Source organism: Cherax quadricarinatus, chromosome 6 (assembly GCF_038502225.1).
Source record: "Cherax quadricarinatus isolate ZL_2023a chromosome 6, ASM3850222v1, whole genome shotgun sequence".
NCBI classification, from domain to species: domain Eukaryota; kingdom Metazoa; phylum Arthropoda; class Malacostraca; order Decapoda; family Parastacidae; genus Cherax; species Cherax quadricarinatus.
Genome location: NC_091297.1, coordinates 1329280 through 1355865, shown reverse-complemented (window position 1 = coordinate 1355865; position 26586 = coordinate 1329280). Strand labels below are relative to the sequence as shown.

General features: G+C 43.0%; 1 protein-coding gene across 1 annotated transcript in view; it reads left to right on the top strand.

Annotated features, from left to right (window-relative positions):
- LOC128691739 (solute carrier family 23 member 1) overlaps positions 1 to 26586 on the top strand; it is a 123813-nt gene that overhangs the window by 78003 nt on the left and 19224 nt on the right. The window contains exons 9-10 of the mRNA XM_070079692.1: positions 7878 to 8017; positions 20393 to 20632. Of these exons, the coding sequence (XP_069935793.1) occupies positions 7878 to 8017; positions 20393 to 20632 (380 nt within the window). The remainder of the gene's footprint in view (positions 1 to 7877; positions 8018 to 20392; positions 20633 to 26586) is intronic.

Below are 26586 nucleotides of genomic sequence, written 5' to 3'. Positions count from 1 at the left end.
GCAAGGAGGCAGAGGAAAGTTTTGTTCCCAAGGGAAACAGAAATAATAGGAAGACCAAAACGAGTCCTTGGTTTACCCGAAGGTGTAGGGAGGCAAAAACTAAGTGCAACAGAGAATGGAAAAGGTACAGGAGGCATAGGACCCAGGAAAACAAGGAGATTAGTAGAAGAGCCAGAAACGAGTATGCACAGATAAGGAGGGAGGCCCAGCGACAGTATGAAAACGACATAGCATCGAAAGTCAAATCTGACCCGAAACTGTTGTATAGCCACATTAGGAGGAAGATAACAGTCAAGGACCAGGTGATAAGGCTGAGGAAAGAAGGTGGAGAACTCACAAGAAACGATCAAGAGGTATGTGAGGAGCTCAACACGAGATTTAAGGAAGTATTTACAGTAGAGACAGGAAGGACTCTGGGGGGACAGACCAGATGGGGACACCAGCAAGGAATACACCAACAAGTGTTGGACGACATACATACAGATGAGGAGGAGGTGAAGAAACTGCTAAGGGACATCGATACCTCAAAGGCAATGGGACCGGACAACATCTCCCCGTGGGTCCTTAGAGAGGGAGCAGATATGTTGTGCGTGCCACTTGCCACAATCTTCAACACATCCCTGGAAACTGGGCAACTACCTGAGGTATGGAAGACGGCAAATGTAGTTCCCATTTATAAAAAAGGAGACAGAAAAGAGGCACTAAACTATAGACCTGTGTCATTGACGTGTATAGTATGCAAAATTATGGAGAAGATTGTCAGGAGGAGAGTGGTGGAGCACCTGGAACGGAACAGGAGTATAAATGCCAACCAGCACGGATTCACGGAAGGCAAATCCTGTGTCACAAACCTTCTGGAGTTTTACGATAAAATAACAGAAGTAAGACAAGAGAGAGAGGGGTGGGTTGATTGCATCTTCTTGGACTGCAAGAAGGCCTTTGACACAGTTCCTCACAAGAGATTAGTGCAGAAGCTAGAGCATCAGGCGCATATAACAGGAAGGGCACTGCAATGGATCAGAGAATACCTGACAGGGAGGCAACAACGAGTCATGGTACGTAATGATGTATCACAGTGGGCACCTGTGACGAGCGGGGTCCCACAGGGGTCGGTCCTAGGACCAGTGCTATTTTTGGTATATGTGAACGACATGACGGAAGGGTTGGATTCAGAAGTGTCCCTGTTTGCAGATGATGTGAAGTTAATGAGGAGAATTAAATCTGATGAAGACCAGGCAGGACTTCAAAGAGACCTGGACAGACTGGACACCTGGTCCAGCAAATGGCTTCTCGAATTTAATCCTGCCAAATGCAAAGTCATGAAGATAGGGGAAGGGCACAGAAGACCACAGACAGAGTATAGGCTAGGTGGCCAAAGACTGCAAACCTCACTCAAGGAGAAAGATCTTGGGGTGAGTATAACACCGAGCATGTCTCCGGAAGCACACATCAATCAGATAACTGCTGCAGCATATGGGCGCCTGGCAAACCTGAGAACAGCATTCCGATACCTTAGTAAGGAATCATTCAAGACACTGTACACCGTGTATGTCAGGCCCATACTGGAGTATGCAGCACCTGTTTGGAACCCGCACTTGATAAAGCACATCAAGAAACTAGAGAAAGTACAAAGGTTTGCGACAAGGTTAGTTCCAGAGCTAAGGGGAATGTCCTATGAAGAAAGATTAAGGGAAATCGGCCTGACGACACTGGAGGACAGGAGGGTCAGGGGAGACATGATAACGACATATAAAATACTGCGTGGAATAGACAAGGTGGACAAAGACAGGATGTTCCAGGGAGGGGACACAGAAACAAGAGGCCACAATTGGAAGTTGAAGACACAAATGAGTCAGAGAGATAGTAGGAAGTATTTCTTCAGTCATAGAGTTGTAAGGCAGTGGAATAGCCTAGAAAATGACGTAGTGGAGGCAGGAACCATACACAGTTTTAAGACGAGGTTTGATAAAGCTCATGGAGCGGGGAGAGAGAGGGCCCAGTAGCAACCGGTGAAGAGGCGGGGCCAGGAGCTAGGACTCGACCCCTGCAACCACAAATAGGTGAGTACAAATAGGTGAGTACACACACACACACACACACACACACACACACACACACACACACACACACACACACACACACCGCCTTAAAGGCGGTGGGACCAGACAACATCTCTCCGTGGGTCCTTAAAGAGGGAGCAGAGACATTGTGTGTACCATTAACGAAGATCTTCAACACATCATTTGAAACTGGGCAACTCCCTGAGGTATGGAAGATGGCAAATGTACTCCCAATTTTTAAAAAGGGGGATAGACATGAGGCACTAAACTACAGACCTGTTTAACGTGTATAGTATGCAAGGTCATGGAGAAGATCATCAGGAGGAGAGTGGTGGAGCACCTGGAAAGAAACAAGTGTATAATTGACAACCAGCATGGTTTCAGGGAGAGAAAATCCTGTGTCACAAATCTATTAGAGTTTTATGACAAGGTGACAGAAGTAAGAAAAGAGAGAGAGGGATGGATCGACTGCATTTTTTTGGACTGCAAGAAGGCCTTCGACACAGTTCCTCACAAGAGGTTACTGCAAAAGCTAGAGGATCAGGCACACATAACAGGAAAGACACTGCAATGGATAAGAGAATACCTTACAGGGAGGCAACAACGAGTCATGGTACGTGATGAGGTGTCAAAGTGGGCACCTGTGACAAGCGGGGTTCCACAGGGGTCAGTCCTAGGACCTGTGCTGTTCTTGGTATATGTGAATGACATAACGGAAGGGATAGACTCAGAAGTGTCCTTGTTTGCGGACGATGTGAAGTTAATGAGAAGAATCAAATCGGATGAGGATCAGGCAGGACTACAAAGAGACCTGGACAGGCTACAAGCCTGGTCCAGCAACTGGCTCCTTGAGTTTAACCCCGCCAAATGCAAAGTCATGAAGATTGGGGAAGGGCAAAGAAGACCGCAGACACAATATAGTTTAGATGGCCAAAGTCTGCAAACCTCACTCAAGGAAAAAGATCTGGGGGTGAGTATAACACCGATCATATCTCCTAAGGCGCACATCAATCAGATAACTGCTGCAGCATACGGGCGCCTGGCAAACCTACGGATAGCGTTCCGATACCTCAGTAAGGAGTCATTCAAGACTCTGTATACCATTTACGTCAGGCCCATACTGGAGTATGCAGCACCAGTTTGGAATCCACACCTAGTCAAGCACGTCAAGAAATTAGAGAAAGTGCAAAGGTTTGCAATAAGACTAGTCCCAGAGCTACGGGGATTGTCCTACGAAGAAAGGTTGAGGGAAATCGGCCTGACGACACTGGAGGCCAGGAGGGTCAGGGAAGACATGATAACGACATATAAAATACTGCGCGGAATAGACGAGGTGGACAAAGACGGGATGTTCCAGAGATGGGACACAGACACAAGAGGTCACAATTGGAAGTTGAAGACTCAGATGAATCAAAGGGATGTTAGGAAGTATTTCTTCAGTCATAGAGTAGTCAAGCCGTGGAATAGCCTAGAAAGTGAAGTAGTGGAGGCGGGAACCATACATAGTTTTAAGGCGAGGTATGATAAAGCTCATGGAGCAGGGAGAGAGAGGACCTAGTAGCAGTCAGTGAAGAGGCGGGACCAGGAGCTATGACTCGACCCCTGCAACCACAAATAGGTGAGTACATACACACACACATACACACACACACATACACACACACACACACACACACACACACACACACACACACACACACACACACACATACACACACACACACACACACACAGCAGGAAGGCCAGGACGAATGAAGCCAAACTACAAGAAAGGGGACTACACAGGAATGAGGAACTACCTGAACGGGGTTCAGTGGGACAGAGAACTGGCAGGGAAGCCAGTTAATGAGATGATGGAATATGTAGCAACAAAATGCAAGGAGGCTGAGGAGAGGTTTGTACCCAAGGGTAACAGGAATAATGAAAAAGCCAGGATGAGCCCATGGTTTACCCAAAGGTGCAGGGAGGCAAAAATCAAGTGTGCTAGGGAATGGAAGAAATATAGAAGGCAAAGGACCCAGGAGAATAAGGAGACCAGTCGTAGAGCCAGAAACGAATATGCACAGATAAGAAGGGAGGCCCAAAGACAATATGAAAATGACATAGCAGCGAAAGCCAAATCTGACCCAAAACTGTTGTACAGCCACATCAGGAGGAAAACAACAGTCAAGGACCAGGTAATCAGGCTAAGGAAGGAAGGAGGAGAGACAACAAGAAATGACCGTGAAGTATGTGAAGAACTCAACAAGAGATTCAAAGAAGTGTTCACAGAGAAGACAGAAGGGACTCCAGAAAGACGGAGAGGTGGGGCACACCACCAAGTGCTGGACACAGTGCACACAACCGAGGAAGAAGTGAAGAGGCTTCTGAGTGAGCTAGATACCTCAAAGGCAATGGGGCCAGATAACATCTCCCCATGGGTATTGAGAGAGGGAGCAGAGGTGCTATGTGTACCCCTAACAACAATATTCAATACATCTATCGAAACAGGGAGATTGCCTGAGGCATGGAAGACAGCAAATGTAGTCCCAATCTTTAAAAAAGGAGACAGACATGAAGCATTAAACTACAGACCAGTGTCACTGACATGTATAGTATGCAAAATCATGGAGAAGATTATCAGGAGAAGAGTGGTGGAACACCTAGAAAGGAACGATCTCATCAACAGCAGCCAACATGGTTTCAGGGACGGGAAATCCTGTGTCACAAACCTACTGGAGTTCTATGACATGGTGACAGCAGTAAGACAAGAGAGAGAGGGGTGGGTGGATTGCATTTTCTTGGACTGTAAGAAGGCGTTTGACACAGTTCCACACAAGAGATTGGTGCAAAAACTGGAGGACCAAGCAGGGATAACAGGGAAGGCACTACAATGGATCAGGGAATACTTGTCAGGAAGACAGCAGCGAGTCATGGTACGTGGCGAGGTGTCAGAGTGGGCACCTGTGACCAGCGGGATCCCGCAGGGGTCAGTCCTAGGACCAGTGCTGTTTCTGGTATTTGTGAACGACATGACGGAAGGAATAGACTCTGAGGTGTCCCTGTTTGCAGATGACGTGAAGTTGATGAGAAGAATTCACTCGATCGAAGACCAGGCAGAACTACAAAGGGATCTGGACAGGCTGCAGACCTGGTCCAGCAATTGGCTCCTGGAGTTCAATCCCACCAAGTGCAAAGTCATGAAGATTGGGGAAGGGCAAAGAAGACCGCAGACGGAGTACAGTCTAGGGGGCCAGAGACTACAAACCTCACTCAAGGAAAAAGATCTTGGGGTGAGTATAACACCAGGCACATCTCCTGAAGCGCACATCAACCAAATAACTGCTGCAGCATATGGGCGCCTGGCAAACCTCAGAACAGCATTCCGACATCTTAATAAGGAATCATTCAGGAGGACCCTGTACACCGTGTACGTTAGGCCCATATTGGAGTATGCGGCACCAGTTTGGAACCCACACCTAGCCAAGCACGTGAAGAAACTAGAGAAAGTGCAAAGGTTTGCAACAAGACTAGTCCCAGAGCTAAGAGGTATGTCCTACGAGGAGAGGTTAAGGGAAATCAACCTGACGACACTGGAGGACAGGAGAGATAGGGGGGACATGATAACGACATACAAAATACTGAGAGGAATTGACAAGGTGGACAAAGACAGGATGTTCCAGAGATTGGACACAGTAACAAGGGGACACAGTTGGAAGCTGAAGACACAGATGAATCACAGGGATGTTAGGAAGTATTTCTTCAGCCACAGAGTAGTCAGTAAGTGGAATAGTTTGGGAAGCGATGTAGTGGAGGCAGGATCCATACATAGCTTTAAGCAGAGGTATGATAAAGCTCACGGCTCAGGGAGAGTGACCTAGTAGCGATCAGTGAAGAGGCGGGGCCAGGAGCTCGGACTCGACCCCCGCAACCTCAACTAGGTGAGTACAACTAGGTGAGTACACACACACACACACACACACACACACACATACACACACACACACACACACACACACACACACACACACACACACACACACACACACACACACACAAGGTAACAGAAGACACGAGAGAGAGGGGTGGGTTGATTGCGTTTTCCTAGACTGCAGGAAGGCCTTTGGCACAGTTCCTCACAAGAGATTAGTGCAGAAGCTGGAGGATCAGGCGCATATAACAGGGAGGGCACTGCAATGGATCAGGGAATACCTGACAGGGAGGCAACAACGAGTCATGGTACGCGAAGAGGTATCACAGTGGGCGCCTGTGACGAGCGGGGTCCCACAGGGGTCAGTTCTAGAACCAGTGGTATTTTTTATATATGAGAACATGATGGAAGGAACAGACTCTGAAATGTCCCTATTCGCAGATGACGTGAAGTTGATGAGAAGAATTAAATCGAACAAGGATGAGGCAGGACTGCAAAGAGACCTGGACAGGCTAGACATGTGGTCCAGTAACTGGCTTCTCGAATTCAATCCAGCCAAATGCAAAGTCATGAAGATTGGGGAGGGGCAAAGAAGACCGCAGACAGAGTATAGGCTAGGTGGACAAAGACTACAGACCTCACTCAGGGAGAAAGACCTTGGGGTGACCATAACACCGAGCACATCACCGGAGGCACACATCAACCAAATAACTGCTGCAGCATACGGGCGCCTGGCAAACCTGAGAATAGCGTTCCGATATCTTAATAAGGAATCGTTCAAGACACTGTACACTGTGTATGTTAGGCCCATACTGGAGTATGCAGCACCAGTCTGGAACCCACACCTGGTCAAGCACGTCAAGAAGTTAGAGAAAGTACAAAGGTTTGCAACAAGGCTAGTCCCAGAGCTCAAGGGAATGTCGTACGAGGAAAAGTTAAGGGAAATCTGACTGACGACACTGGAGGACAGAAGGGTCAGGGGAGACATGATAACGACATACAAGATACTGCGGGGAATAGACAAGGTGGACAGAGATAGGATGTTCCAGAGAGGGGACACAGGGATATGGGGTCACAACTGGAAGCTGAAGACTCAGACGAGTCGCAGGGACGTTAGGAAGTATTTCTTCAGTCATAGAGTTGTCAGCAAGTGGAATAGCCTAGCAAGTGAAGTAGTGGAGGCAGGAACCATACATAGTTTTAAGAAGAGGTATGACAAAGCTCAGGAAGCAGAGAGAGAGAGGACCCAGTAGCGATCAGTGAAGAGGCGGGGCCAGGAGCTGAGTCTCGACCCCTGCAACCACAATTAGGTGAGTACAATTAGGTGAGTACACACACACACAATAGGTCAAATGTCTGTCGACAAGTGCCTTTTACAACTGGTTACTAACACACACACACATTATCTTACTAAATTATCATATTTTATTTGTCGGGATAAATATTAAAATTTCTTCTGACGCATCTTAGTAAAAAAATGATATTGAAAACAGAGAATGACCAGTCATTGGTGTCCACGGATCCACTAACAGAGTAATTACCATTTTTTTATTATTGTTTTTTTTGGGGGCTTATTTCCTTTCCTCCATCACGAGGAATCACTTAGAATTTAGTTTGTTTCACTTCTCTAACTTCTTATTTAAACTTGTACGATTTTGAGACGAAGTTGAATTTCCTTATTTCTGTCTTGTCTCGCTCCATCTTCCACCAGTTGTTGATCTCAGTGAGCATAGATACTCCTGACCACTTATATATCCGCGGAAGTATAGGTGTCTCTCCCTTTCTTGGATCAAACTTAATTACCTTCTGTTCCCTATGCAATGTCTGACCTTTCAAGGTTCCCCCTCCCCCTCGAATTTAACAATAATAATAATAATAATAATTCTGAGCGTTTCTGGTGTGTGCAGGTACGCCAGCACCCCCGGTACATGCTATCAACCGTGGTGTGGGCATCGAGGGCGTGGGTGTGACGGTGGCAGGGCTCTGGGGCAGCGGCAGTGGCACTAACTCCTACTCAGAGAACCTGGCTGCCATCACCGTCACCAGAGTTAGTGAACTATTCTACACACTTCACTACACTACCTGAGAGTTGTTATTCTACCTCACTGGTGGCCTGGTGGTTAACGCTCTCGCTTCACACGGCAAGGGCCTGGGTTCGATTCTCAGCCAGAGTAGAAACATTGGACCTGTTTCTTTCCACCTGTTGTCTATGTTCCCCATCAGTAAAATGGATACTTGGGTGTTAGTCGACTGGTGTGGGTCGCATCCTGGGACACTGACCTAAGGAGGCCTGGTCACAGACCGGGCCGCGGGGGCGTTGACCCCCGGAACTCTCTCCAGATAAACTCCAGAAACCTCATTTCAAAGTCCGGTCCTATCCAAGTCATTCAGCCATCTCCCAGGATGCCACCCACAACAGCTGACTAACACTTTGGTACCTACAGTGGAGGCAGGAGTAAGGAGATGTGGGTCCTCCCCTCCACACGCAAATCTCGCTTAGCCCGGAAATCGAACCCGGGCCCGTTCAGTTGTGAAGCTAGTACTCTCTTGTTGATATACAAGTTTACACTGATATATTTAATCTATTATAGAACTGGGAAACTTCTCCACTTCAGTACATTAGTCTTCAGCTATATATGATATTATACGTTCACTTATTTAAAAAAAAAAAGTAAAAATACAGCCGAATATTAGAAAATCTAAGACCATCTTCAGCAGAGATACGGATTCAGGCTGGATTATTAAGCCTGTCTTGTAAGGTTAATTTTTCTTGTTGACAGGATGTTGTTTATTGTTGTATTGTCTTGTTGCCAGGATGTTGTTTATTGTTGTATTGTCTTGTTGAGAGGATGTTGTTTATTGTTGTATTGTCTTGTTGACAGGATGTTGTTTATTGTTGTATTGTCTTGTTGACAGGATGTTGTTTATTGTTGTATTGTCTTGTTGACAGGATGTTGTTTATTGTTGTATTGTCTTGTTGACAGGATGTTGTTTATTGTTGTATTGTCTTGTTGACAGGATGTTGTTTATTGTTGTATTGTCTTGTTGACAGGATGTTGTTTATTGTTGTATTGTCTTGTTGCCAGGATGTTGTTTATTGTTGTATTGTCTTGTTGAGAGGATGTTGTTTATTGTTGTATTGTCTTGTTGACAGGATGTTGTTTATTGTTGTATTGTCGTGTTGACAGGATGTTGTTTATTGTTGTATTGTCTTGTTGACAGGATGTTGTTTATTGTTGTATTGTCTTGATTATTGTATTATTGTTTTGTTTATTGTAGTATTGTCTTGTTTATTGTAGTACTGTTTACTGTAGTATTATCTTGTTTACTGTAGTATTGTCTTGTTTACTGTAGTATTGTCTTGTTTACTGTAGTATTGTATTGTTTACTGTAGTATTGTTTACTGTAGTATTGTCTTGTTTACTGTAGTATTGTCTTGTTTACTGTAGTATTGTCTTGTTTACTGTAGCATTGTCTTGTTTACTGTAGTATTGTCTTGTTTACTGTAGTATTGTCTTGTTTACTGTAGAATTGTCTTGTTTACTGTAGTATTGTCTTGTTTACTGTAGTATTGTCTTGTTTACTGTAGTATTGTTTACTGTAGTATTGTATTGTTTACTGTAGTATTGTATTGTTTACTGTAGCATTGTCTTGTTTACTGTAGTATTGTTTACTGTAGTATTGTATTGTTTACTGTAGCATTGTCTTGTTTACTGTAGTATTGTCTTGTTTACTGTAGTATTGTCTTGTTTACTGTAGTATTGCTTACTGTAGTATTGTCTTGTTTACTGTAGTATTGTCTTGTTTACTCTAGTATTGTCTTGTTTACTGTAGCATTGTCTTGTTTACTGTAGTATTGTCTTGTTTACTGTAGTATTGTCTTGTTTACTGTAGTATTGTCTTGTTTACTGTAGTATTGTCTTGTTTACTGTAGTATTGTCTTGTTTACTGTAGTATTGTCTTGTTTACTGTAGTATTGTCTTGTTTACTGTAGTATTGCTTACTGTAGTATTGTCTTGTTTACTGTAGTATTGTATTGTTTACTGTAGCATTGTCTTGTTTACTGTAGCATTGTCTTGTTTACTGTAGTATTGTCTTGTTTACTGTAGTATTGCTTACTGTAGTATTGTCTTGTTTACTGTAGTATTGTCTTGTTTACTGTAGTATTGTATTGTTTACTGTAGTATTGTCTTGTTTACTGTAGCATTGTCTTGTTTACTGTAGTATTGTCTTGTTTACTGTAGTATTGTTTACTGTAGTATTGTCTTGTTTACTGTAGTATTGTTTACTGTAGTATTGTCTTGTTTACTGTAGCATTGTCTTGTTTACTGTAGTATTGTCTTGTTTACTGTAGTATTCTTTACTGTAGTATTGTCTTGTTTACTGTAGCATTGTCTTGTTTACTGTAGTATTGTCTTGTTTACTGTAGTATTGTTTACTGTAGTATTGTCTTGTTTACTGTAGTATTGTCTTGTTTACTGTAGCATTGTCTTGTTTACTGTAGTATTGTCTTGTTTACTCTAGTATTGTCTTGTTTACTGTAGCATTGTCTTGTTAACTGTAGTATTGTCTTGTTTACTGTAGCATTGTCTTGTTTACTGTAGTATTGTCTTGTTTACTCTAGTATTGTCTTGTTTACTTGTTTGTTTACTGTAGCATTGTCTTGTTTACTGTAGTATTGTCTTGTTTACTCTAGTATTGTCTTGTTTACTTAGCATTGTCTTGTTAACTGTACTGTAGTATTGTCTTGTTTACTGTAGTATTGTCTTGTTTACTCTAGTAGTATTGTTGTCTTGTTAACTGTAGTATTGTCTTGTTTACTGTAGCATTGTCTTGTTTACTGTAGTATTGTCTTGTTTACTGTAGAATTGTATTGTTTACTGTAGTACTGTAGTATTGTCTTGTTTACTGTAGCATTGTCTTGTTTACTCTAGTATTGTCTTGTTTACTGTAGCATTGTCTTGTTTACTGTAGCATTGTCTTGTTTACTGTAGCATTGTCTTGTTTACTCTAGTATTGTCTTGTTTACTGTAGTATTGTCTTTTTTACTGTAGTATTGTCTTGTTTACTGTAGTATTGTCTTGTTTACTGTAGCATTGTCTTGTTTACTGTAGTATTGTCTTGTTTACTCTAGTATTGTCTTGTTTACTGTAGTGTTGTCTTTTTTACTGTAGTATTGTCTTGTTTACTGTAGTATTGTCTTGTTTACTGTAGTATTGTCTTGTTTACTGTAGTATTGTTTACTGTAGTATTGTCTTGTTTACTGTAGTATTGTCTTGTTTACTGTAGCATTGTCTTGTTTACTGTAGTATTGTCTTGTTTACTGTAGCATTGTCTTGTTTACTCTAGTATTGTCTTGTTTACTGTAGCATTGTCTTGTTTACTGTAGCATTGTCTTGTTTACTGTAGCATTGTCTTGTTTACTCTAGTATTGTCTTGTTTACTGTAGTATTGTCTTTTTTACTGTAGTATTGTCTTGTTTACTGTAGTATTGTCTTGTTTACTGTAGCATTGTCTTGTTTACTGTAGTATTGTCTTGTTTACTGTAGTATTGTCTTGTTTACTATAGTATTGTCTTGTTTACTGTAGTATTGTCTTGTTTACTGTAGTATTGCATCTTGTTTACTGTAGTATTGTCTTGTTTACTGTAGTATTGTCTTGTTTACTTAGTTTGTCTTGTTTACTGTTTAGTATTGTCTTGTTTACTGTAGTATTGTCTTGTTTACTGTAGCATTGTCTTGTTTACTGTAGTATTGTCTTGTTTACTGTAGTATTGTCTTGTTTACTGTAGCATTGTCTTGTTTACTGTAGTATTGTCTTGTTTACTGTAGCATTGTCTTGTTTACTGTAGCATTGTCTTGTTTACTGTAGTATTGTCTTGTTTACTGTAGTATTGTCTTGTTTACTGTAGTATTGTCTTGTTTACTGTAGTATTGTTTACTGTAGTATTGTCTTGTTTACTGTAGCATTGTCTTGTTTACTGTAGTATTGTCTTGTTTACTGTAGTATTGTCTTGTTTACTGTAGTATTGCATTGTTTACTGTAGTATTGTCTTGTTTACTGTAGTATTGTCTTGTTTACTGTAGTATTGCATTGTTTACTGTAGTATTGCATTGTTTACTGTAGTATTGTATTGTTTACTGTAGTATTGTCTTGTTTACTGTAGTATTGTATTGTTTACTGTAGTATTGTCTTGTTTACTGTAGTATTGTCTTGTTTACTGTAGTATTGTATTGTTTACTGTAGTATTGTCTTGTTTACTGTAGTATTGTCTTGTTTACTGTAGTATTGTATTGTTTACTGTAGTATTGTCTTGTTTACTGTAGCATTGTCTTGTTTACTGTAGTATTGTTTACTGTAGTATTGTCTTGTTTACTGTAGTATTGTATTGTTTACTGTAGCATTGTCTTGTTTACTGTAGCATTGTCTTGTTTACTGTAGCATTGTCTTGTTTACTGTAGTATTGTCTTGTTTACTGTAGTATTGTCTTGTTTACTGTATCATTGTCTTGTTTACTGTAGTATTGTCCTTTTTACTGTAGTATTGTCTTGTTTACTTGTTTACTGTAGTACTGTAGTATTGTGTTCTGTAGTTTTGTATTGTTTACTGTAGTATTGTCTTGTTTACTGTAGTATTGTCTTGTTTACTGTAGTATTGTCTTGTTTACTGTAGTATTGTCTTGTTTACTGTAGCATTGTCTTGTTTACTCTAGTATTGTCTTGTTTACTGTAGCATTGTCTTGTTTACTTAGTATTGTCTTGTTTACTGTAGTATTGTATTGTTTACTGTAGTATTGTATTGTTTACTGTAGCATTGTCTTGTTTACTGTAGTATTGTCTTGTTTACTGTAGTATTGTATTGTTTACTGTAGTATTGTCTTGTTTACTGTAGTATTGTCTCGTTTACTGTAGTATTGTATTGTTTACTGTAGCATTGTCTTGTTTACTGTAGCATTGACTTGTTTACTGTAGCATTGTCTTGTTTACTGTAGTATTGTCTTGTTTACTGTAGTATTGTCTTGTTTACTGTAGCATTGTCTTGTTTACTGTAGTATTGTCTTGTTTACTGTAGCATTGTCTTGTTTACTGTAGTATTGTCTTGTTTACGCTAGTATTGTCTTGTTTACTGTAGCATTGTCTTGTTTACTGTAGCATTGTCTTGTTTACTGTAGCATTGTCTTGTTTACTCTAGTATTGTCTTGTTTACTGTAGTATTGTCTTTTTTACTGTAGTATTGTCTTGTTTACTGTAGCATTGTCTTGTTTACTGTAGTATTGTCTTGTTTACTGTAGCATTGTCTTGTTTACTCTAGTATTGTCTTGTTTACTGTAGCATTGTCTTGTTTACTGTAGCATTGTCTTGTTTACTGTAGCATTGTCTTGTTTACTCTAGTATTGTCTTGTTTACTGTAGTATTGTCTTTTTTACTGTAGTATTGTCTTGTTTACTGTAGTATTGTCTTGTTTACTGTAGTATTGTCTTGTTTACTGTAGTATTGTCTTGTTTACTGTAGTATTGTCTTGTTTACTGTAGTATTGTCTTGTTTACTGTAGTATTGTCTTGTTTACTGTAGTATTGTCTTGTTTACTGTAGTATTGTCTTGTTTACTGTAGTATTGTCTTGTTTAGTATTGTCTTGTTTACTGTAGTATTGTCTTGTTTACTGTAGCATTGTCTTGTTTACTGTAGTATTGTCTTGTTTACTGTAGTATTGTCTTGTTTACTGTAGTATTGTCTTGTTTACTCTAGTAGCACTTAGTTGTCTTGTTTACTGTAGTATTGTCTTGTTTACTGTAGTTTACTGTAGTATTGTCTTGTTTACTGTAGTTGTCTTGTTTACTCTAGTCTTGTTTACTGTAGCATTCTCTTGTTTACTGTAGTATTGTCTTGTTTACTGTAGCATTGTCTTGTTTACTGTAGTATTGTCTTGTTTACTGTAGCATTGTCTTGTTTACTGTAGCATTGTCTTGTTTACTGTAGCATTGTCTTGTTTACTCTAGTATTGTCTTGTTTACTGTAGTATTGTCTTTTTTACTGTAGTATTGTCTTGTTTACTGTAGTATTGTCTTGTTTACTGTAGCATTGTCTTGTTTACTGTAGTATTGTCTTGTTTACTCTAGTATTGTCTTGTTTACTGTAGTATTGTCTTTTTTACTGTAGTATTGTCTTGTTTACTGTAGTATTGTCTTGTTTACTGTAGCATTGTCTTGTTTACTGTAGTATTGTCTTGTTTACTCTAGTATTGTCTTGTTTACTCTAGTATTGTCTTGTTTACAGTAGCATTGTCTTGTTAACTGTAGTATTGTCTTGTTTACTGTAGCATTGTCTTGTTTACTGTAGTATTGTCTTGTTTACTGTAGCATTGTCTTGTTTACTGTAGTATTGTGTAGCATTGTCTTGTTTACTGTAGCATTGTCTTGTTTACTGTAGTATTGTCTTGTTTACTGTAGCATTGTCTTGTTTACTGTAGCATTGTCTTGTTTACTGTAGCATTGTCTTGTTTACTGTAGTATTGTCTTGTTTACTGTAGCATTGTCTTGTTTACTGTAGTATTGTCTTATTTACTGTAGCATTGTCTTGTTTACTGTAGTATTGTCTTGTTTACTGTAGCATTATCTTGTTTCCTGTGGTATTGTCTTGTTTACTGTAGCATTGTCTTGTTTACTGTAGTATTGTCTTGTTTACTGTAGTATTGTCTTGTTTACTCTAGTATTGTCTTGTTTACTGTAGCATTGTCTTGTTTACTGTAGCATTGTCTTGTTTACTGTAGCATTGTCTTGTTTACTGTAGGATTGTCTTGGTTAGTATTGTCTTGTTTACTGTAGTATTGTCTTGTTTACGCTAGTATTGTCTTGTTTACTGTAGCATTGTCTTGTTTACTGTAGCATTGTCTTTTTTACTGTAGTATTGTCTTGTTTACTGTAGCATTGTCTTGTTTACTGTAGCATTGTCTTGTTTACTGTAGCATTGTCTTGTTTACTGTAGTATTGTCTTGTTTACTGTAGCATTGTCTTGTTTACTGTAGTATTGTCTTGTTTACTGTAGTATTGTCTTGTTTACTCTAGTATTGTCTTGTTTACTGTAGTATTGTCTTTTTTACTGTAGTATTGTCTTGTTTACTGTAGTATTGTCTTGTTTACTGTAGCATTCTCTTGTTTACTGTAGTATTGTCTTGTTTACTGTAGCATTGTCTTGTTAACTGTAGTATTGTCTTGTTTAATGTAGCATTGTCTTGTTTACTGTAGTATTGTCTTGTTTACTCTAGTATTGGCTTGTTTACTGTAGCATTGTCTTGTTTACTGTTGCATTGCCTTGTTTACTGTAGTATTGTACTGTAGTATTGTCTTGTTTACTGTAGTATTGTCTTGTTTACTGTAGCATTGCCTTGTTTACTGTAGTATTGTCTTGTTTACTGTAGCATTGCCTTGTTTAGTATTGTCTTGTTTACTGTAGTATTGTCTTTTTTACTGTAGTATTGTCTTGTTTACTGTAGTATTGTCTTGTTTACTGTAGTATTGTTTACTGTAGTATTGTCTTGTTTACTGTAGTATTGTCTTGTTTACTGTAGCATTGCCTTGTTTACTGTAGCATTGCCTTGTTTACTGTAGTATTGTCTTGTTTACTGTAGCACTGTCTTGTTTACTGTAGCATTGTCTTGTTTACTGTAGCATTGTCATGTTTCCTGTAGTATTGTCTTGTTTACTGTAGCATTGTCATGTTTACTGTAGTATTGTCTTGTTTACTGTAGCATTGTTTCTCACTCAACTTCTCATATTCTTCTCGTTACATGCTACTTCCCAGTTCATTAATGCTGATAGTGATCCCGATTGGAATCTCCTATTTTATCGTAGCAATTATCAACATTCTTCTGCTAATAACTTTATTACACAACAAGTATAGCAAAACCTGCTCTCGGCAACACCAAGAATATACCAATAGACGTCTTGGCACTGCTACATTGTTAACATGCTAACACACGTTTTATTATTGTTGATACCTGGTTTAATCATGACACGGCAGACGTATCTCCTTTATTGCAGACCTGATCCAAGGAGAGAAGGTGCTGCAATCTGCTGTAATGAATTAATATGTAGTAACTACATGTACTAGGGATGAACATGGTGAATATATATTTGGTAATTTTACAACCAAAAATTTATGAAGATCCCAGTAAGAGATGGAGTAGTCTACAGGTTACCTCAGGTTTATGTTCTCACCTTCAGTGATAGTCTTAATACCTTAATAATTAACAAGCACTTAACAAAGATTGCCTAATACTTGCTGGAGATTTCAACATAGCTGACTTCCTTAACAATATGAATAATTGGTTGCTAATACCGGCTTTAGCTAAGCCTACAAGAATTTCTGAAATAAGTTCACCTTCAAATGTCCATATCTGGACCAGTATAATAGTTCTCAAAGCAGGGATATTCACAGACAATACTACTGACCACTACCCAACCTTCCTTATAACAAACATATATAAATAAACAATAAACACGGGTAAGATTTCATTTCGTCTCCATTATGAGACAGCAGTAGTAGTTTAATATGTTTATTATGCGCCCCATACCCATCCTGTGGGCGGTAGTCAAAAGATTACAGAGGTACATAATGGGTCCAGGGACTGGACTCCAAAGTTTTGATGGCTGAGCAAGTTACAGAGGTAATGAACTCACAATTTACAAAGGTAATGAACTCACAATGAGACATCAGTAAATATCTTTATTACAGCAGTAAGTGACACTGACTGGCTCAGAGAGTTTACTGGCGATCGGGTCAATGCTTTTCTACAAAAATTTCAAAGCCTCTACAATAGGTTTTTTTTTATTAAAACTAAACAGATCACAGCAAAGACTAAATAGTCCATGGTTAACTAACAACATCCTCAGGTCCACTGATAAAGAATCTTATCTATGAAACATCGTCAAGATTGAGATTAATGATTCGATAACAATAAAAAAATACATCGGTACCTACTAAACTAAATAATTGTATTGGGTGGCCTGGTGGCTAAAGCTCTCGCTGCACACACGGAGGGCCCGGGTTCGATTCCCTGCGGAGTGGAAGCATTTCGGCGTGTTTCCTTACACCTGTTGTCCTGTTCACCTAGCAGCAAATAGGTACCTGGATGTTAGTCGGCTGGTGTGGGTCGCATCCTGGGGGACAAGATTGAGGACCACAATGGAAATAAGTTAGACAGTCCTCGATGACGCACTGACTTTCATGGGTTATCCTGGGTGGCTAACCCTCCAGGGTTAAAAATCCGAACAAAATCTTATCTTATGCTAACAGCTTTAACGAAATAAGAGGGGATACGAAAAAGACCTGGAAACTCTTACAAGTCCTGAGCTCTCAAAAAGTAACCAAAACCAAAGACATTGTCCTAACTAAACCCAATGAACCTAATATCCAACCTGCTGAAATAGCCAATATACTAAAAGATTATTTCTCTGCTGTAGGATCAAGTTCAGCTGACAAAATTCCAAGTTCCAATGCCTAAGCGAGTGATTACCTCGCAACTTAAAGTTCATTATCAACATCCCACATATAACAAAGGTCCCCAAATCAGTACTAACTTGGTATTTGGGCCTGGGTATCTATTACAACAAATCACCTACAACCAATAATAATTCAACAAACAACATACTCCCCCACTCTTCAAAAGTTTATGCTTATTCGGTATACATAATACTCACTCATACTACTGTGCATTCTATATATACAGGACAGTCAATCCTAATATAAATCCTGCCCTGAAGCTCTTTCCCTGACAGCTGCAACAGAATTCATACTGCATAACACAAGATACAAAATCTTCTTTGATATCCCAGGGGGTCCGACGCAACCTGTGTAAAAACTCAGTGGGCATAAAAGATTCTAAAATCTGGAATCCTCGACTTGATGATTCCAATGGTTCCTTATCTGCCAGTCGATTTAATGGTACAGTTATAAAGCATCTCATTACCTTAATGTGATCTCGACAGCAAGGACCTTCAAGGACCATAACATTGTATCAATCGGACTTAAGAAATCGTAATGACACGATTGCAAATAAACCATACCCCCGGCCGGGATTGAACCCGCGGTCATAGTCTCAAAACTCCAGCCCGTCGCGTTAGCCACTAGACCAGCTAGCCACAATAAGATTCATCCAACTAGGTATATTTCTACACCATAGGAAAGTTAGCACAGGCACCTCTGTGACCACAAATGCAAGTTTTTACAGACGAATCTCCAGCTAGCGTGGCCGTGACGAACTCTAGCTCAAGTCCCTTCACTGCCGTCAACATGACTTAAGAAATCGTAATGACACGATTGCAAATAAACTTGCATTTGTGGTCACAGAGGTGCCTGTGCTAACTTTCCTATGGTGTAGAAATATACCTAGTTGGATGAATCTTATTGTGGCTAGCTGGTCTAGTGGCTAACGCGACGGGCTGGAGTTTTGAGACTATGACCGCGGGTTCAATCCCGGCCGGGGGTATGGTTTATTTGCAATCGTGTCATTACGATTTCTTAAGTCATGTTGACGGCAGTGAAGGGACTTGAGCTAGAGTTCGTCACGGCCACGCTAGCTGGAGATTCGTCTGTAAAAACTTGCATTTGTGGTCACAGAGGTGCCTGTGCTAACTTTCCTATGGTGTAGAAATATACCTAGTTGGATGAATCTTATTGTGGCTAGCTGGTCTAGTGGCTAACGCGACGGGCTGGAGTTTTGAGACTCTATGACCGCGGGTTCAATCCCGGCCGGGGTATGGTTTGATTGTATCAATCGCATCTGCTAGAAAAATGACAGGATGGATAATGAGAACCTTCAAAACTAGGGATGCCAAGCCCATGATGACACTCTTCAGGTCACTTGTTCTATCTAGGCTGGAATATTGCTGCACACTAACAGCACCTTTCAAGGCAGGTGAAATTGCTGACCTAGAAAATGTACAGACAACCTTCACGGCGCGCATAACGGAGATAAAACACCTCAATTACTGGGAGCGCTTGAGGTTCCTGAACCTGTACTCCCTGGAACGCAGGCGGGAGAGAGACATGATTATATACACCTGGAAAATCCTAGAGGGATCAGTACCAAACTTGCACACGAAAATCACTCCTTACGAAAGCAAAAGACTCGGCAGACGATGTAACATCCGCCCAATGAAAAGCAGGGGTGTCACCAGCACGTTAAGAGACCATACAATAAGTATCAGGGGCCCAAGACTGTTCAACTGCCTCCCAGCATACATCATGGATATTACCAACAGACCCCTGGCTGTCTTCAAGCAGGCACTGGACAAGCACCTAAAGTCAGTACGTGACCAGCCGGGTTGTGCCTTGTACTTTGGATTACATGCGGTCAGCAGTAACAGTCTGGTTGATCAGGCCCTGATCCACCATGAGGCCTGGTCTCAGACCGGGCCGCGGGGGCGTTGACCCCCGGAACTCTCTCCAAGCAAAATCCAAGTATAATCCAGTTATACTCCTGGTATACTCTAGGTATACTCCAGGTATACTCCAGGTATACTCCTGGTATACTCCAGGTATACTCCAGGTATACTCCAGGTATACTATACCTGAACTCTGCTGTTTTCAACCAGTTTTATCCCTGTTCTTCTTGTTCCACTTTTGATATATTATTCGATACATTTACTCTCCCATCATATTTGTAATGTAATTTAAGTAACTATTACCAGTCTGCTAAACTCAACAATTATATCTTCTTAATATAATTTTTAATTTGAATTAGCTGAGTTAATTTTAAGTACATTATTGGCTGAGGTTTGACAGAGATGTTACGTACTCTTCGGTCCTCCAGTTTATTGTGCAGTAATACCGAAATTTAGATTATCTGCATTTGTATTTGACCAATGTTAATAACCTACAAAATATTATAACGAATTGTCTTGCTAAAATTTTCAAGAAATGGTTATTGCAAACATTCAGCTGGTGGTTGTAAGTTATTTTAAAGCTGCACGGAATGTTCTGCATAAACAAAGGTTTTTATGAAGTATATCAGCAATATCACCTTTTCCGTACCAATTGTAAAGCATTTTTAGAAATAAAGATTACCATTTATCATCATTTATCATCATATATCATCATTTATCAGTGATTGTGAAATGGAAATTTGTTAATTTTTTTTTAACTCTGGCAGGATTATTGATTTATTCTTTCTGTATCATAAGCACTCTATAGGTGACAGTTATATCTTACAAACTTTTGTTTACATTCAGTATACACACTTTAAATTTTCTTTGAGCTTAATAGCTCTTAATCCTGTAACATTACCTTTCCAGCCCGGGAGGTCTGGTTGGAGACCGGGCCGTGGGTCAGATAATCCCCGGAACAACTAGCAGATAAGAGCAGTGTGTCTTTTATTCTTTACGCCAAACTTTAAGCAACTTTTAACTTTGGTAACTGACGACAGGTGGGAAGTCGTCGAGTGATTCAGATGAGTGCCATGGTGATGCTGGTGGCTGGGTCTGTATGCAAGTTCGGAGCTCTGTGTGCCAGCATCCCCGAGCCCATCGTGGCTAGCCTCTACTGGATCATGTTCTCTCTTATCACCTCTGTCGGCTTGTCCACTCTTCAGTTCGTCGATCTGAACTCCAGCCGGAACCTCTTCGTCTTGGGATTCACTCTGTTCTTCAGTCTCTCTGTCTCCAAGGTGAGAAGTCGTTGTAACTCGTGATCTCGTGAATAAAAGTAACTTACGGCTGACCCATCAGTTCGAGGTAAAACAATGATTTTCATATATCATGAACAATTAGGTGTTTTGTCATATTATGTAGGGTATGTAAGGAGGTGTCTCTGGAAGGTTGGATGTTTGTACACTCCAAGACGGTCTAAGATATAATGCTCCAGTGTATTACCCTGTCTCTGTATTAACTTGATTCTGCCACAGGGCAGGCCGTAACTTTGTCTATTTTAAATATAATTTGTGAATTAACTGCAAATTGTACCAGCCAAGGTATTGTTCCATCCAAGGTATTGTTCCAGCCAAGGTATTGTTCCATCCAAGGTATTGTTCCAGCCAAGGTATTGTTCCATCCAAGGTATTGTTCCAGCCAAGGTATTGTTCCATCCAAGGTATTGTTCCAGCCAAGGTATTGTTCCAACCAAGGTATTGTTCGAGCCAAGGTATTGTTCCATAACAACATCGTTGACCGCCATGGTAAATATTATACAACCGATCCTCTTCAACAAAACAACTATTATTTTAACATGATTACTCGTATATTTACACGCATATTAAATAAAAAAGTTAATTTTTACAATATAATTTAATATAAGTAGATTTTCTTAAGCCAGCAAATAGTGGAGCCAACAAGGCTGGAAAATAAACTCGACCTTATCTTCACTAATAATAATGACCTGGTACGAAATATAACATTATCAAAGACAATACAGTCAAATCACAACATAACAGAGGTACAGACATATATGCGCAGGGCTCCTGACCAGCATAAGGAAATCACTAAAAACAACAGACATAGCCCCACTCCACAAAGGTGGCAATAAAGCAATTGCAAAGAACTACAGACCGATAGCACTAGCGTCCTACATCATAAAAATCATTGTGAAGGTTCTAAGAAGCCTGATCGCCACCCATTTAGATACCCACCAGTTACACAACCCAGGGCAGTAGGGGTTTGGAGCAGGTCGGTCCTGCCTGTCCCAGCTACTGGACCACTATGACAAGGTCTTGGATGCTCTGGAGATAAAACAGAATGCAGATGTAGACCACTATGACAAGGTCTTGAATGCTCTGGAGATAAAACAGAATGCAGATGTAGTATACACAGACTTTGCGAAAGCCGTTGACAAGTGAGATCATGGTGTTATAGCACACAAAATGCGTGATTAAGGAATAACAGGAAAAGTATGTAGATAGATCTATAACTTCCTAACAAATAGAGCACAAAAAGTAATAAACAGAGTAAAGTCAGAGGCGGCTAAAGTGAAAAGCTCTGTTCCACAAGGTAGGAACAGTACTCGCTCTCATCCATCCTGTTACTCATCCTCATATCTGACACAGACAGATGTAAGCCGTATTTGCATGTGTGTCATCCATCGAAGACACTACACATCTCTAAGCGGACATCAACCAAATCTTTAAATGGGTCGCTAAAAACAATATGAAGCTCAATGAAGATAAATTTCAATTATTCCGCTGTGGAAAACTCGAGGAAATAAAGACTAGCGGAGTATAAAACAAATTCCAACCACACAATAGAGCGAAAAATTAATGTGAAGAACCTGGTAATGATAACGTCAGAGAATCTCACTTTCAAATATTACAACAATGTATCTATCATATTTGCTAGGAAAATGATAGGCTGGCTAATGAGAAACTTCAAAACTAGAGATGCCAAGTCCATGATGATTCTCTTCAAACCGCTTGTTCTCTCTAGGCTGGAATATTGCTGTACACTAACGGCCCTTTTCAAGGCTGGCGAAATTGCAGACCTTGAGAATATTCAGATAACTTTCACGACACGTATATGTACGATAAAGTACCTAAATTTCTGGGAACGGTTGAAGTCCCTTGATTTGTACTCCCTGGAACGCAGGCGAGAAAGATACATGACAATATACATTTGGAAAATTCTTGAGGAACTAGTCCCAAATCTGCACACGAAAATCGCTCCCTACGAAAGCAAAAGATTCGGCAGGAGATGCAACATTCCCCCAGTGACAAGCAGGGGCGCCACGAGTACACTAAGAAACAACACAGTAAGTGTCAGGGGATCAATACTTATCAACTGCCTCCCAACATACATAAGGGGGATTACCTATAGACCCCTGGCTGTCTTCAAGAAGGAGCTGGACAGGTAAATAAAGTCATACCTGACCTGCCGGGCTGTGGTTCGTACGTCAGTTTCTTAGCGGCCAGCAGTAGTAGCCTGGTTGAACAGGCCCTAATCCACCACGAGGCTTGATCAAGGACCGGGCAGCGGGGACGCTGACCCCCGAAACCAACTCCAGGTATCGTTTAATATCTTTATTATGCTCCCTTTACCCATCCTGTGGCGGTAGTCATAGGATTACAGAGGTACGCAGTTGGTCCAGGGACTGGACCCCAAAGTTTTGATAGCTGAACAAGTTACAGCGGTAATGAACTATTTACATGTTTGCATTCGTTCACAATCGTAACGAGTTATTTATGCAGACATTAATATGGTCACGAACAAAAAGTGGTAATGCTTTATTTACAGTGAGCAAAGTCAGGGTATTTTTCCAGAATGGTTTGTAATATACCACTGTGAATAAAAAACTCTGACATTTCTGGAACATTTCTGAGTTGTCTCTGAATTCATTAATTTTATCGCACTCCAGTACATAATAGTAAGGGATCAAGACCCCCTCACAGGCCTCAACATACCCTTCTGGAGGGGAGGTATCAAGACTCCCCCATCACCGAGATCAACATGCCTCCCTGGAGGGGAGTCAAGACCCCCTCACCGGCATCAGCATACTTCCCTGGAAGGGGGTGAAGTCCCCCTTCACCGGCATCAGCATACCTCCCTGGATGGAATTGAGGGTAAGGAAGAGAATCCAACACTAACGTTCACCATCAAAGACTCACTGCAGCACAAGCCTCGTCTCAAATATTTTACTCATGATTACACATTCTTATATCTCACCTTATCGTAGATTCAGAAAAAAAAAATCTAGCTTACAAACGTTTGGTTGTATACCACGCCTGTACATTCATACACTTAGTGTACAGGCGTGGGAGGGCCGGAGGCCAGGGCTTTAGGGGCTTCACCCCAGGGACCTCCGCCAGCTAAAGGGCCTCCACCAGCTGGAGGGCCTCCACCAGCTGGAGGGCCTCCGCCAGCTGGAGGGCCTCCACCAACTGGAGGGCCTCCGCCAGCTGGAGGGCCTCCACCAGCTGGGGGGCCTCCACCAGCTGGAGGGCCTCCACCACCTGGAGGGCCTCCACCACCTGGAGGGCCTCCACCAACTGGAGGGCCTCCACCAGCTGGAGGGCCTCCACCAGCTGGAGGGCCTCCACCAGCTGGAGGGCCTCCACCAGCTGGAGGGCCTCCACCAGCTGGAGGGCCTCCACCAGCTGGAGGGCCTCCACCAGCTGGAGGGCCTCCACCAGCTGGAGGGCCTCCACCAGCTGGAGGGCCTCCACCAGCTGGAGGGCCTTCACCAGTTGGAGGGCCTCCAGGGCCCTCCAACTTACAGTTTACTGATGTTTTCGAGAAATTTGTTTCCAATAAATTACACAAAACATATTTTGTGTAATTTATTGAGGCCTGACAGTGCCTGTAGCTCGGGGGCCTGACAGTGCCTGTAGCTCGGGGGCCTGACAGTGCCTGTAGCTCGGGGGCCTGACAGTGCCTGTAGCTCGGGGGCCTGACAGTGCCTATAGCTCGGGGGCCTGACAGTGACTGTAGCTCGGGGGCCTGACAGTGCCTGTAGCTCGGGGGCCTGACAGTGCCTGTAGCTCGGGGGCCTGACAGTGCCTGTAGCTCGGGGGCCTGACAGTGCCTGTAGCTCGGGGGCCTGACAGTGCCTGTAGCTCGGGGGCCTGACAGTGCCTGTAGCTCGGGGGCCTGACAGTGCCTGTAGCTCGGGGGCCTGACAGTGCCTGTAGCTCGGGGGCCTGACAGTGCCTGTAGCTCGGGGGCCTGACAGTGCCTGTAGCTCGGGGGCCTGACAGTGCCTGTAGCTCGGGGGCCTGACAGTGCCTGTAGCTCGGGGGCCTGACAGTGCCTGTAGCTCGGGGGCCTGACAGTGCCTGTAGCTCGGGGGCCTGACAGTGCCTGTAGCTCGGGGGCCTGACAGTGCCCGTAGCTCGGGGCCTGACAGTGCCCGTAGCCCGGGGGCTTGACAGTACCTGTAGCTCGGGGGCCTGACAGTGCCTGTAGCTCGGGGGCCTGACAGTGCCTGTAGCTCGGGGGCCTGACAGTGCCTGTAGCCCGGGAGCCTGACAGTGCCTGTAGCTCGGGGGCCTGACAGTGCCTGTAGCTCTAGGGCCTGACAGTGTCTGTAGCTCGGGGGCCTGACAGTTCCTGTAGCTCGGGGCCTGACAGTGCCTGTAGCTCGGGGGCCTGACAGTGCTTGTAGCTCGGGGGCCTGACAGTGCCTGTAGCTCAGGGGCCTGACAGTGCCTGTAGTTCGGGGCCTGATAGTGCCTGTAGCCAGGGGGCCTGACAGTGCCTGTAGCCCGGGGGCCTGACAATGCCTGTAGCTCGGGGGTTTGACAGTGCCTGTAGCCCGGGGGTCTGACAGTACCTGTAGCCCGGGGGCCTGACAGTGCCTGTAGCTCGGGGGCTTGACAGTGCCTGTAGCTCGGGGGCCTGACAGTGCCTGTAGCTCGGGGGCCTGACAGTGCCTGTAGCCCGGGGGCCTGACAGTGCCTGTAGCTCGGGGGCCTGACAGTGCCTGTAGCCCGGGGGCCTGACAATGCCTGTACCTCGAGGGCTTGACAGTGCCTGTAGCCCGGGGGTTTGACAGTGCCTGTAGCCCGGGGGCCTGACAGTGCCTGTAGCCCGGGGGCTTGACAGTGCCTGTAGCTCGGGGGCCTGACAGTGCCTGTAGCTCGGGGGCCTGATAGTGCCTGTAGCTCGGGGGCCTGACAGTGCCTGTAGCTCGGGGGCCTGACAGTGCCTGTAGCTCGGGGCCTGACAGTGCCCGTAGCTCGGGGGCCTGACAGTGCCTGTAGCTCGGGGGCCTGACAGTGCCTGTAGCCCGGGGGCTTGACAGTACCTGTAGCTCGGGGGCCTGACAATGCCTGTAGCTCGGGGGCCTGACAGTGCCTGTAGCCCGGGGGCCTGACAGTGCCTGTAGCCCGATGGCCTGACAGTGCCTGTAGCCCGGGGGCCTGACAATGCCTGTAGCTCGGGGGCTTGACAGTGCCTGTAGCCCGGGGGTCTGACAGTGCCTGTAGCCCGGGGGCCTGACAGTGCCTGTAGCCCGGGGCTTGACAGTGCCTGTAGCTTGGGGGTCTGACAGTGCCTGTAGCCCAGGGACCTGACAGTGCCTGTAGCCCGGAGGCCTGAGAGTACCTGTAGCCCGGGGGCCTGACACTGCCTGTAGCTGCTAGGGGTTAGGTTAGGACGTGTTCTGTTATTGCTGTTCTTACTGTTGAACAGCGGTTTAGTGCCGATGAAGGTAGCGTAGGTAGCAATGATACGGCCGTGGACTAGATTGGCTTTAATCGGGTAGGAGTGAGTACACAACGGGCAGTGTGAGGAAGTGACCGCAAGCCAGTCCGTGGAGGGGGAGTACCTGTGTACCTCAAGTCGGTCGAAGAGGGAGTGAGAGAGGGTGGACTGTGTGTCCCACCGACCTAGGTAGGCCTACAGAGGGCAGCACTGAATGCCGCGAAATATGAACTAGTCAGAGCAGACGGCTAGGCTGTGTGCTCTGCCAGTACAGGCTGTCTACATTTGCTCGGCCACGCACCTCGCGTCGTCCCGACGCGACAATACTGGTGGGCCCATAGGTATAAAGGAATTACACTAGCTACCCCAGAGAGGGACTGGCTTTCGCTCACTAGTAAATAAAAAATGGACAAAAAAATGCAACAGGCAAAAAAAAACTCTCCCATCCAGGGGAAGAGAAAACTGGTTTGCCCGCGCTGTTTCATCGAGTAGAGAG